This window comes from Mangifera indica, chromosome 6 (assembly GCF_011075055.1).
Source record: "Mangifera indica cultivar Alphonso chromosome 6, CATAS_Mindica_2.1, whole genome shotgun sequence".
NCBI lineage: Eukaryota > Viridiplantae > Streptophyta > Magnoliopsida > Sapindales > Anacardiaceae > Mangifera > Mangifera indica.
Genome location: NC_058142.1, coordinates 18,677 through 32,072, shown reverse-complemented (window position 1 = coordinate 32,072; position 13,396 = coordinate 18,677). Strand labels below are relative to the sequence as shown.

Sequence of the window (13,396 nt, the reverse complement as noted above, 5' to 3'; positions counted from 1 at the left end):
TCATGCTCATGCATTGATAGAATATGGCACTTGTCAGTGACGTGCTTCTATGCATCAGACGAAAAGCTCACACACCCACACAGGCAAACCCATGGTTGGTTCGAGTTAATAAACCTGTCTATTGATTGACTGGTCAATGTGCTGACCATTGACCACGGGTTTGGGTGACTTGTTGACTTTGGTAATTAGGTTTTTCCAGCTTGATTACAATCCACAAGTTACCAAAAACCCTAACTCCTCGTCATCGCTGTGAATGCCAAATTCGACTGTTCTGGTCAATGATCGACCTGACAATCATGGGGAAAATGATCCCCAAATGCTAACGACTCTAACTGTAGCAGTCTCGGTTGCCGACGATGAGCGCATCAACCAAAATTGATGCTTTCCCCAAACGGTTACTCAACGGATTCCAACCTAATCGATTGATTTTTGATCGATTGAGTCCAAAAACATGTTTAAAAGTATGTATTATCCATAAGAAACATAAACATATGACTTTCATGCCTAATTATTGACAAATTTGGCATAATTTACAAAACCCCAATTTGAGCATTCGACAAAAATTCAATCAATTTCAACAAGTTTATAGATTTTATAACCTAATGTAAATGAGTATGATACCAAATATAAGCAAAATCAGCATAATAACATTAAATTACAAAATAATAGATCATGATTATTTTGTACAATTTTGCTTAATTTAATCACAATAGACCGTAAAGTCATGTAAAACATGAACAAGGGATTAAAACATACTTATTTTGTTGTTTTGTTGCAAGGAATTGATACAGGAGTGATTGATTATCAATGTTGAGTAGAGTCTTCTTTTTTCAATTTTCAGAACATTTACCAATATAGGGTGTCAAATGTTTTACACTTTTTTAATTATTGAAAAAGATGACTTCTGCCTTTCTTTTATTTAAAATCAAATGTGTTAATTAAGTTTTCATATCAAAAACCTAATAATTTATATCAATTCACACTTATAACTCAAATTAATAATCATAATATAAAGTGTATTAATTTATTCTCGAATGATTATATTAGATCTATAGAATAAATTTTTTCTAGATTATATATTCACCTAATTTTATTAAACAATGAAAAAAAAATTCAACCATTGTGTGTCCACATTTTTCTAACACCAATATAATTATTTCTCATTGGAATTATATATAATATCCAAGTAGTTGTAGGAAAAGGGTTTCAGTTGAACTGATTATCGTTATGTATTATTTTCTAGCAAATTAATTGATGACAGCTGCTAAATTGACGATTGACCAAGACTTGAGAGTCGTTTTTAATTTCTAATAAACCAAGGGGACAACAGCTGGCATGAGACTGCCAATTTTTCCATATCGTCACAGCCTGTAGCCTCAACGTTCAACCTTTGAGTACGTCAGTATTGTACCTTCCATTATCTTCCTTTTTTCGTGAATGGCTTCATATGCTTCAACTTGTCAAGGAAGGTTTATAATAGTTATGCATTCACTCGGTCTTAACGCGGGCCGGGCTTCTCAATATGAACAGAATATCCACGGAAGAAAAATTCTTAAGCTTCAAGAAACCTTTCATTTACCTGAGGCCGAGGGATACATATTTATATAGGCAAGCTCTTGGTGTCTCAAAACATTGGCAGTCTCCAAGTTCCTGATTCTATCTTTAATCCAAGATGAAGGTACGTATCTCTCTCTCTCTCTCTCTCTCTCTCTCTATCTCTCTCTCTCTCTCTATATATATATATATATATATATATATATATCTTGAGATTTTCTAATTACCCCGTAATGTTAATGGCTTATTGCATGATATTGTATAATTGTAGTAACGCATACTCTGACTGGTCTCAGCAAAAGATTGTGATGAAGGTACAGATGAATTGCCAGAAATGTCGCACTGAAGCACTCAAGGTCGTTGCAAAGGCAGAAGGTAATAATTAAGCTATATATACATATATCAGGATCTGTGTGGATAAATAATTTCTTAATTAATTAATGGTATAATAATGCGCACATGCTACCAGGTGTTAACTTCGTGGGATTAGAAGGAGCTGAGAAAGATAAAGTGGTGGTGATTGGAGATGGAGTTGATGCTGTCAAATTGGCTGCCAGCTTGAGGAAGAAGGTTGGGCAGACGGAACTCATGAGCGTTGCAGAAATCAAGTCTTAATTACCTTTTTCCCTACCTACCACTTACAATTTTACGAATGAGATTGACTACTGTTCTCTGGAAACAACTGCAATGTAGTTTTTATTTTTGTATTTTGCTGAGAGATTTTTATTAATTTCAAATATTGTTTTTGTCTGTTCTTCACTTTTTGATCCAATGATCATGTGCATCGTTCCTATAAGCTTCTCTGAAACCTCTCCAAGTCAATATTCTTCCGTGGACCTTACTAAACTCAGAAATTTTTATAGCTCACGCAATTTGCTGCTCTTGGTAAAACCTTTCAGTGAAGATGACTAGATGCTACTGTTCTAATCAATGCAAATTTTGCATATTCATTCTCAGTAGAATTACCAAAAAAGGTTAAATGTTACAAAATTAATGTGATTTGATTGTACGTTAAGAATTAGAAAATGGAAAAAGAGAATGTTTTCGGTTATTTATATTGTTCACATTTTATAATAAACCAGCATCGGTGTTTGCTTTCCCAGCCCAGGCCGAGCAAAATAATGGGTCATGTAAATCAAACCAACAACACATAAAGTGTTCCTAGAGATGGCAAGCCCGTTTGGCGGACAAGCGGTCAGATTTTGCGTCTCTTTCAGTCACTTCCCACACGTAGCATTAAAAGTCAAGAAAATATCCCAGGTTTTTCCCTCTACTTCCTCCACGTACACAATCACTGCCATCTCGATACCTGTCTTCAGCTACACTTACAAGCAAATTAAGACCTCCGTATTTCTTCATCCCTGCTTGTTTTACTGTAATAACCATTGCTCTTTCACTCCCAGAAGCCACCAATCTCACCACTGACCAACAGCCCAGTAACTTATCATTCTCTTCTGTAAACCTTCAAAAGATCACTCACCTTGCTGACTACCTTTCTGACCTCCACACTTACACAAACCCACTTGATCAAAATAGTTTCTTTCACCCTTTAGATGGTTTCTACATAACACATACAGACGTCATTCTACGTCAGATAGTTCATGACCTCTCTGGGAAATTCTCTTCTCCTTCTCCTCCCTTGGCTTATCTCAGAGCTGGTCCACGTAAGCAAATCTTCTATGACCCCAAAACTACCCGGGCTGCCATTGTTACATGTGGTGGACTTTGTCCTGGATGAACACTGTGATTAGGGAACTAGTGGTGGGGTTGTGGGAGCTTTATGGTGTGAGACAAATTTATGGGATTCAGGCTGGGTATAGAGGGTTTTATTCCAGAGAGCCTGTTGAGTTGAATCCTAAGATGGTGCATGGATGGCACAAGAGAGGTGGCACTGTGCTGGAGACTTCTAGGGGTGGTTTTGATCTCAATAAGATTGTTGATGCTATACAACATCATGGATTCAATCAGGTAGCAATTACCTTACCTTTCTGCCTAATGCGTTTTGCTTTGTTGTATAATCAGTATTCCCTTTAGGGGTTGTTTGGTTTGGGTAATGTTTTATTATCAAAATAGAAAGATTACCTTAAAGATAGATTACTTAAAAGATTACTGAGTATAAATGATTACTATGTTTGATAAAATTTGATAGGTATAAATAATTATTGTGTTTGGTTAAAGATAATAAAATATTAATAGTAAATTATTTTACTTAAATATCTTTGAATATAATTATTTTTAAATATTTTTCATATTATTTGTCATATTAATTAAAAATAAATTTATTTTTATCTCAAAAAGTTAATAAATACTAATATAATTATAATAAAATCAAGATTATCTTGGTAATCTTTAAATACCTAAGGTGAAGGTGGTAATCAGATTACCACCAATATTACCTGTCACATCAGTATAAGTAATAGAAGATTACTGTAATCTTTTATTACTAATAAACCAAATAAAGGAATAAAAGATAGATTACCAAGTTAATCTTTAAAACTCATAACCAAACAGTCCTTATTGTTTTTTTTTTTTCTTTTCTTTTTACTTTTTTTCCAAGTAAAAGAATGTTGAAACAATTGAGAACCGCTGGAAAGAACCGTTCCTATAACAAAGTAAAGCATAGAACTGTGTTACTATTTGCTACTTACACTGCCTAAACTTATTTCTTTGTGTAAATTATGCTAATCTTCTTTTTTTCTTTTAGAGAAGAAGATGGCTCCAATATTAAATTATGCTTAATATTGGTGTCTGGTTTTTCATTTCTGGGGGATTTTATTTTCATATCTTTACCATACAAGAGGACACCTCTGTGCCCTTTTGATAAGATTAATTAGCAAAAAGTTTGTGTCATCCCATCATCGCACTTAAACATTTTAACTTAGTTTGAGGAGAGACCCAGCCACTATATGAGTGTGAATTCATCTACTTCTTTCTGTGCTTTATTCTACACATGTTGTAAAGTCTAAAGCAGTTTTGTTCTGAGGTTAGCATGCATATATTTTAATATTTTTCTGCAATTTTGATTTTAGCATTTAGGAAATTAAAGTATCCATAAGGTTACTTTAATAAATGGTATAATCAGGAATCGCGGTGCCCTCTTGTTTTGGAACTCTGTGTTTGAAATTCTTTGGCAGTTTTCCGAGTCCTTTCACTTGTTTCCTTCATAAGTTGAACAATGTTACCATTAAAGCGATTTTGTTTGACGTTTCGGGAAGAAGTGTCAAAGAAAGAATTCAAATTCAATTAAGGATTATGGTTAAAAAGGCTGTAGTCAGAAGCGCTTTCCTCACTCCTGAAATTCATCAATAGCTAACTTATTAAAGGAAGATTACATTTAATTGGAAACATCAACGGAGTATAGGTTTGTTCTAATAGAATTATCTGCTGGCATATGCATCAAAATGAAAGCTTAGTTTATGCTAATATTGGCAGAGGGCCCGCTCCTGGGCTTTTGTTCCAATTATGCCATCTTGCAACTAGTACTGTAGAAAGAATGACTTTGTTTCAAGTAGTTGTTGGGCTCCATTTCAGCCTGCTTTGTGTGATTTCATATTTGTTGACAAAATCTAAAGTCTGAAAACGGGTTGAAATCAATTATCCCACTACTTGATATTTGTTGCATGTAACTGTCAGCTGCTTCTCAACTTTTGATCAAATATCATATGCATCCTGCATGCTAGAGAATAGAATCAGAAACAGAGGTTTGGTGGATGGAATGCCTTTTTATCTCTTACTTATTTTTTCATTGTAATGTTAATGCTAATTAAATATTTCTGTACGCTTCATTCCATAAACGGGAGCAGGCATACATCATAGGCGGAGATGGCACAATTCGTGGAGCTGTGAAAATTTTCAATGAAATCCAACAACGGAAATTGCATGTTGGAGTTGTTGGAATTCCAAAAACGGTTCACAACGATGTAGGAATCATTGATCGATCATTTGGGTTTCAGACAGCAGTAGAAATGGCTCAGCAAGCAATCAGTGCTGCTTACGTGGAAGCAGAGAGTGCAGTTAATGGAATTGGCCTGGTCAAGTTAATGGGCCGAAGCACAGGGCACATAGCCCTCCATGCAACATTGAGCAGCCGTGATGTGGATTGCTGTCTAATTCCTGAAACTGAATTTTACTTGGAAGGGAAAGGAAAGCTGTTTGAATTTCTTGACAGTCGGCTGAAAGAGAATGGGCATGCTGTAGTGGTTATCGCAGAAGGAGCTGGGCAGGATATTATACCGAGAACTGAAGCTCAGAAAGAAGAGAGGGATGAATCTGGAAACTTGGTTTTCTTAGATGTTGGTAGCTGGATGAAGTCAGAGCTAAAGAAGTGGTGGGACAGAGACCACCCTGGTGAGTTGTTTACAGTGAAGTACATAGATCCTACATATATGATACGTGCAGTTCCTGCAAATGCTACGGGTAGCATGTATTGCACACTACTAGCACACTCGGCAATTCATGGTGTTATGGCAGGTTATACTGGATTTGTGTGTGGTCCCATTAATGGAAATTATGCATATATTCCATTGGAAGAGGTGGCACAGGCTGAGCATGAAGTTAATACAAGGGACCATAAATGGGCATGGGTGAGATCTGTGACCAATCAGCCTGATTTTGGGAAGAGCTAAATTAATATTTGAGCTGGACAACAATCTAAGGGCAAGCGCTTCCCTCGGTAAATGCATCTGGGTTTTGCAAGCGCAGTTTCTTGTTTGTGGATGCTGAGAAAGTGTGATTATTGAATTGTATCACAATATAGCAGGACTTAAAAGGGCATATTTTAATATGCTGCCGTTAAGAAGATACGGTTGATGAAATGTATGTTATGTTTTTGTTTGGTTGGTACTTTTCTTAACTAGATATATATTTGTTACTGTCAATGTGAATAGCTGACATCTAGGTGAAGCTTACTGCCCAACCATATGCCAGATAGATTCTAATTTCTAGATGGTGGGATCCTGGAAGGAATATGAAATTGTTGGGATATTGAATTTTTTGCCTTAATTTAGAACTATTTATATATTTATATTACATTTTAAATATTTTTACTATTTTATATATTGCAATATATAAACTGTTTTTATCTTCAATATTGAAAAACTAGATAAAGTAATACTATTTTTTTTTATGTATTGTAGAGAAAGAATATGTACAAATATATGATATTAATATTTGAAAAAAAGTTTATCTATATCTTAAATAAGATTAAATGAATTTAAAAATTTTTCAGTTTAAATTTTTTAGATTAAATTGCATTTGAATTTAAACTTTTTAAACTTTCAAAGTTTAAATTCAAATCTAAAAAATTTTTGAAATTCACTTGATTTTATCCCATTAGTAACGTTAATCCATTATTGAAGCAGCATATAAAAAAATAATCTAATAATTGAAGTCTCTGCCCCTGTGAAGAGCATGTAGCTTGAAAGTCTTAACGTAAAATCTTGAAGGTCTTAACGTAAAATCTTGAAGGTCTTAGCGTTTATAATGATTAACAATTCTTTTCTTTGAATTTCTCTGACGGATTTTATTGTTTAATCATATGTGCTTATTTTAATTATTTTTTAGAGTTGAGAATTTTTTTTTATATTATAGAAATTTTTTTTATTAAAATATTAATGAGAAAGAGAAACAATTCTCCACATTGATAGATATATAAATTATGTTAATAGAGGTATTAAAAAAAATATTATTACAATATTTTTGTTAAATCAATAAATTGGGCTGTTGAAAAAATTAAAATATCCAATATTCCGAAATTGTTTCAGTGTTTTTAGCAATGGTGGATGATTGTGGTGTTGTCTTTCGTATAAGAATGATTGATGAGAATTGTGCTGGGGCCATGGCGTTCACATCATGTGGCTTATGAATCTTTACAAAGCCGCAATGTTATACGTGGACAAAGATAGAGCAAAGTCGGTAGAAATTACTTATACGTGGACAAAGATAGAGCAAAGTCGGCAGAAATTATCATGATGTGTCCATCTGAAATCTATTTAATATTGAAGACTCTGGAAAGATAAAGGCTCCAGAGACCTTTGCTGTATGTGGGATTGACTATAATCTCCCTCTTGCTGCTTTGTATTATTAAAAAAAATAATAACAAAAATAAATAAAAAAATAAAAGATTGATTAGCCAATGCTTTGTGTTCTGTCAATTTATGCCACACAGACTGCGATTGCTGGCAATCCTAATCTTGTTTGGTGGCCTTTAAAACGGTGTCTACTTTTACAAGTTTGAAAAGCAAAAGGCAAGCCAATCATGTATTTACTTAGAGGTGTAGTGACCAACTATAACCAGAAAATACCTTACCTATTTATACTGTATGTAGTAGGGCTGGATTCGAGCCGAGCCGAGCTCGGGCTCGACTCGGTTTTTTAATAGCCGGCTCGAGTTCGGCTCGAGCTCGACTCGGTTCGAGTTCGGCTCGACTCTGTTACGGCTCGGCTCGACTCGTTTTTCATATCAAAACGGTACCGTTTTGTATATATATATAGATCAAAACAACATCGTTTTGTATAAAAAATTTTTAAAAAAAATATACTGAGCCAACCCGAGCCAGCTCGAGCTCGATCGAGCCGAGCAGAGCTCAACTCGTTTTGGGTTCGAACCAAGTTGAGCTGAGCTCGAACTCGAGCTGGCTCGGCTCAAGTCCAGCCCTAGTATGTAAAAATTAGAAATTATGCTGCTGGCACAGTTCTCAAATTTCATTGAGAGATGGAACACATGCAATTCTTTAAAAAATAAACTTTTTTATTATATTGGGCATCTAAAATATGACGATTAAACCTAATTCATTGCCCCAATATTACATTATAAACATGTTTCTAAATTTGGGGATATTAATTAAAATAAGTAAAATTTTATCTGCTTAAACTATTTTAGGCAAACTTATAGTCATTTTACCTTTATAAATAAATATATTTGTAATTTCAAAAATACCCTCTCAACTGTGTAGGTGTCCTACAGGTGCGTAGGCGCAGGAAGGAATACTTGAGTGCGTGGGTGCGTGGGGAGTGCGGGGTGATGAATCTTCAGTTGCCACAAGGGAAAAAGTCTTATTGAAGTCTATGCATTCTTTCTGGGTAAAACCTTTAGCAACAAATCCAATTTCAAATATATTAATTTTGCCCTTAGAGTTTTGTTTGGTCTTGAAAACCTATTTACACCTAGTAGGTCTAACTTTATTAGGAAGCTCTACTAAATCCCATACTTCATTGTCACTTATAGACTTCATTTCTTCATTCAAAGCCTTATACCATTTATCTGACTGTAGGCAAGAAATGGGCTTTATAAAATTCAAAGGATCTACGATTTGATTAATGTCATAATCAAATCACTAATATAGAGATACTCATCAAAGTTAGCTAGTCGTCTCTGTCTAAATGATCTTTTGATTAGAATCACGATTGTGGGCTCATTAGGTACAATATCAGACACAGGTAGGTGGACAATGAGGAATTTAAAATAATAATCTCAATAGTGGTTTCATTTTCAATAGATTAATGTTCAACGAGATTTTTCGAATCCTATTGTCTAGGCTCAATAAATGAAATGGATAAAATATCATTATGTACATCAATCATTAGATTTAAACTATATGAACCTTTCTTCAAATTCCTTTCATAGTTGAGAGTAATTACCCTCTGTTGAATCCAACTCAAGAGATTCAACGGTTATTGACTCAACCACTCTAGTATTGTGAGATGGGTAATAAAATCTATATCTTTTCCTATGTTCATGATAACCAATGAAGTATCATTGAATAATCTTTACTTCAGATGGACAACCCCAAATTCAAACATGTCTTAAACTAAGTTTTCTTCTTATCTATAGCTTAAAAAGAGTTTTGGGTATTGGTTTTGAAGAAACCCTAGTCAAAATTTACAATACAGTTTTAAATTCTTCACCTAAAAAATACTCTAGCAAATTAAGCTAGTTCATCATACTTTTAAAGGTGCGATTGATAATGTCATTAATTGTTATTCTTTTGAGTTCTAATTCCCTTATGTTGTGTGAAAATTTAATTCAATCTAATGGAATTATTTATCTTTTACACTTATGAAGCTTTGAATATTTTTTGGAGTAAGTTGAGCCAAAAAGTTTAAAACTGAAACAGATTTATGAATCAACAAAAAGTCCTGATACTAATTAGGCGTGGGCATGAGAAATAACGAAAGTAGAATTAGAAAATTAAATCTGGACGTCCAGATCAGCTGAAAAAGTCTATAAAATGTCAAGATTTGCTTTCTAGAAAAAAGATAATTATTAACTAGAAAAGAGAATTAATTGAGATAGATAAGGAAGAATATTTTTGGAGGAAGGATATACATTAAAATATATATCTTTTCCTTTTTTTTTTGGAAGATATGTATCACCTTTGCTTGGTTGGATTAGAAGATTATGAATGACTTTTATTTCTAGATTTTAGTAGGAAGAAAATATATATACTTTTATTTTTATTTTGCTCAGGAATTATTCATCATTGTAATTGGAGGATTAGAGAAAAAAATATGGTTTACAGTGGTTGAATATTTTCTCTTGGTTGAAGGGATTTGAAACCATAAAACTATAATGATTGTGAGATTTATTTTTGTTCTTCAATGCATCTTTTTAATTATTTGAGTATTGATTACTTTTTGAATTATTTTTCATGATTGTGTTGGTTGATTGCTAAGACACGCAATTAGTTTATTAATTAATATAAGGCCAAACGACTATTTCCCACCTAAACTATACTGAATTTTCAAAGTTTTCCCCATTAACTATGAAAATACCGTTTACCCACCCATGAGCAGTTAAAATTAACGGTGGTAGAGGTAAAATTGTTATTTTCTCCATAATATTAAAAATAAACTAAAATACAATCTATTTTTGCCCCCCTAAACTTTAAAAACTAAAATTTTCCTTCAGCCTAAGTTTTAAAAAATGGCAGTTTCACCCTAGGGTTTCGTTTTGAAATCTCCAACGACATCTATGGCTCTATTCCCTTTATTGTTTTTTTTTTCTTTTCTTTTTACTTTTTTCCCAAGTAAAAGAATGTTGAAACAATTGAGAACCGCTGGAAAGAACCGTTCCTATAACAAAGTAAAGCATAGAACTGTGTTACTATTTGCTACTTACACTGCCTAAACTTATTTCTTTGTGTAAATTATGCTAATCTTCTGTTTTTTTTTTTTAGAGAAGAAGATGGCTCCAATATTAAATTATGCTTAATATTGGTGTCTGGTTTTTTATTTCTGGGGGATTTTATTTTCATATCTTTACTATGCAAGAGGACGCCTCTGTGCCCTTTTGATAATATTAATTAGCAAAATTCACCTCTTGAGATTCTACGTCTCTGCTATCCTCAACCTGGGAAATTCCCTCACGATCATTGGAACTCCATTCCGATTCACCCGAACCGCTATCCGTGTCAAATACTTGAATGATGCTGGACGCAATTTCACCGGGCTGAGGGACCAAATTTGCGCGGCAAACGGGACACGTGTGATGCGAAGCTAGCCAAGCATCTATACGGTCAGTATGAAACACATGGCTACACTTGGGTATTAAACGCAGTGTTTCGTCGTTTTCAAATTCGTTTAGGCAAACGGCGCATTCTAAGGAGCCCTTGCTGATTTTAAGCCCTTTAACAGTGGAGTAGAGAAAGGTGGGAAACGTGTTGATAACGGATGCATCGAGTCCACGTGTAATTCTACGGGAAAGGTAGTTGATTCCTCTAAGAAAGACGGCATAAGGCTCGCCATCGCTACGGTGTGAACGCCGCTGGAAACACTGTCGGAAGTAAGCAGAGCAATATCCCATTAAAAAGAATACACTGATCAACACCACCAAGACAATAGCCATTTTCTGGTTGAATGTGAGCCCCTGTGTGTTAAACTCGTTATTCGGTACCGGGTGGCGCAGTTCTGAACTGCACAGTGACGTACGGCAAGCCGTGGAGTGTAAAAAACAGAAAGAATAAAATGCCATGATTGGAAATGGAAAGTCTGAAAATCCAAAGACATTGATTCTTCTTTAGGACTGCCATAGGTGAAGCAAGGCACATCCGAGAAAGCCTAAAAAGAGAAGAGGGGGCCAAAAAACAGGCAAAGTGTTGGCGCTAAATAAGAGCCTGATAGCTAGGAGACGATGCAATCTAGTGTGAAATATAAAGAAAGTGGGTTTTACGTGAATTGACGCGCAGGTGAACGCGCTTGGTAGAGAGTTAACCAAATTTGCTTTTTGACTTTTGAGAGAACTTTGGCCCCACAACAAGAGAAGAAAACTTTACAGAGGTATATATGTTTGGTCGACTAACGATGATTACGTGGCTGCCACGTAGTAGAGAGAAATATATGCATAATTGCCATTAATGGGACCACACACAAATCCATTAATGGCAATCTTCAGAAGTTTATTGGTTAAATCGAATTATCTTTATCATTCTCTTTGATATTTGTCTGGCCTTTAAAACGATATGTCTACTATTACAAGTTTGAAAAGCAAAAAGCAAGCCGATTATGTATTTACTTATAGGTGTAGTGACCAACTATAACCAGACAATACCTTACCTATTTATACTGTATGTAGAAATTAGAAAATATGCTGCTGGCACAGTTTTCAAATTTCATTGAGAGATGGAACACATGCAATTCTTTAAAAAAGAAACTTTTTTATTATATTGGGCATATAAAATATGACGATTAACCCTAATTCATTGCCCCAATATTACATTGTAAACATGTTTCTAAATTTAGAGATATTAATTAAAATAGGTAAAATTTTATCTGTTTAAACTATTTTAGGTAAACCTACAGTCATCTTACCTTTATAAGCAAATATATTTGCAATTTCAAAAATACCCTCTCGACCCTGTAGGTGTCCTACAGGTGTGTAGGCGCGAAAAAGAATGAATGAGTGCGTGCAAAGTGCATGGATATGTGGGGAGTGCGGGGTGTGTGCAGAGTGCGTGCGGAGTGCGCGCGGTGCATGCTAAGTGCGTGCGGGATGCGTGAACTGCATAACTAAAAAATTGATTATTTCTAATCAACTACCAATATATTTAAAAATAAAAATTGATTTGAGTAATTAATGAATTAAATTGTTAGCTTGAAGGCAGGTGAAGATATTTACTCCGTAAACACAGTTTCACCTTTTCATTCTTTATTTCATTTTTATCATTTCACTTTCTTCGATTCATCTTTTCCTCATTTCACTTGCTTCAATTGATCTTCCAACTGCTTAAATTAATAGAAATTTTGATAGAGATGATATTCATGCTTGGATTTGGCGGATAATGGCACAAAGAAGGTAATAATGATTTAAATAATATTAGTGGAGTTCAATCGTTAGTTTCAGTAAGTAGAAAAATTAGTTACAATAGATTTGTTGAAGCAGTATCTTCTCGTTTAAATATCGATACAAGTTCTTTTGAGATGAAAATTTATATGCCAAATCCAACAGAATTTAGTGATTTACCATATTTATTAAAAGATGATTATGATATTAAGATGATGATGAAGTTGTCTGGATCACAGAGAAAGTCTTCTGTATTTCTTGAAGTGGTGGCAAACCAAATTGAGCAACAACATGTAGAAGAAGTACAAGCTAACAATGAACAACATCCAGAAACAGAAGGATGTTATCAAATGGGAGACGTTGATCATAATGATATTGAGGTTTGTGTTAATTGGAATCCTTATCAGGATTGGGCATATGATAAAAGAGATCCACCTGAAGGATGTTATCAAATGAGTGACTTACCAACAAATGATTTTCAGTCTGGTGAAGAAGAAGAATATCATGCTCATGATGATGATGGTATTGATTATAATTGTGTCAATAATATTGATGGTCCCGAAG

General features: G+C 34.3%; 3 protein-coding genes across 4 annotated transcripts; 2 read left to right on the top strand and 1 right to left on the bottom strand.

Annotated features, from left to right (window-relative positions):
- Positions 1–1,523: 1,523 nt before the first annotated feature.
- Positions 1,524–2,313, top strand: LOC123219536 (heavy metal-associated isoprenylated plant protein 47). 2 transcript variants are annotated; one of them, XM_044641532.1, is made up of 3 exons: positions 1,524–1,678; positions 1,857–1,929; positions 2,024–2,313. In XM_044641532.1, the coding sequence occupies exons 1-3, from the start codon at positions 1,673–1,675 to the stop codon at positions 2,167–2,169; spliced, it is 225 nt and encodes a 74-aa protein (XP_044497467.1). In that variant the 5' UTR covers positions 1,524–1,672; the 3' UTR covers positions 2,170–2,313. The 2 variants fall into 2 exon arrangements, with proteins under 2 accessions (XP_044497467.1, XP_044497466.1); XM_044641531.1 differs by having other exon boundaries at positions 1,527–1,678; positions 1,851–1,929.
- A 266-nt stretch (positions 2,314–2,579) lies between these two features.
- On the top strand, positions 2,580–6,579 carry LOC123218827 (ATP-dependent 6-phosphofructokinase 2). Its single transcript, XM_044640473.1, is given in 4 exon segments — positions 2,580–2,601; positions 2,958–3,287; positions 3,290–3,522; positions 5,358–6,579. Coding segments are annotated over 4 exon segments (1,407 nt in total). The 3' UTR covers positions 6,180–6,579.
- A 4,273-nt stretch (positions 6,580–10,852) lies between these two features.
- Positions 10,853–11,398, bottom strand: LOC123218826 (RING-H2 finger protein ATL11-like). Its single transcript, XM_044640472.1, has one exon. The coding sequence runs from the start codon at positions 11,396–11,398 to the stop codon at positions 10,853–10,855; it is 546 nt and encodes a 181-aa protein (XP_044496407.1).
- Positions 11,399–13,396: the final 1,998 nt, after the last annotated feature.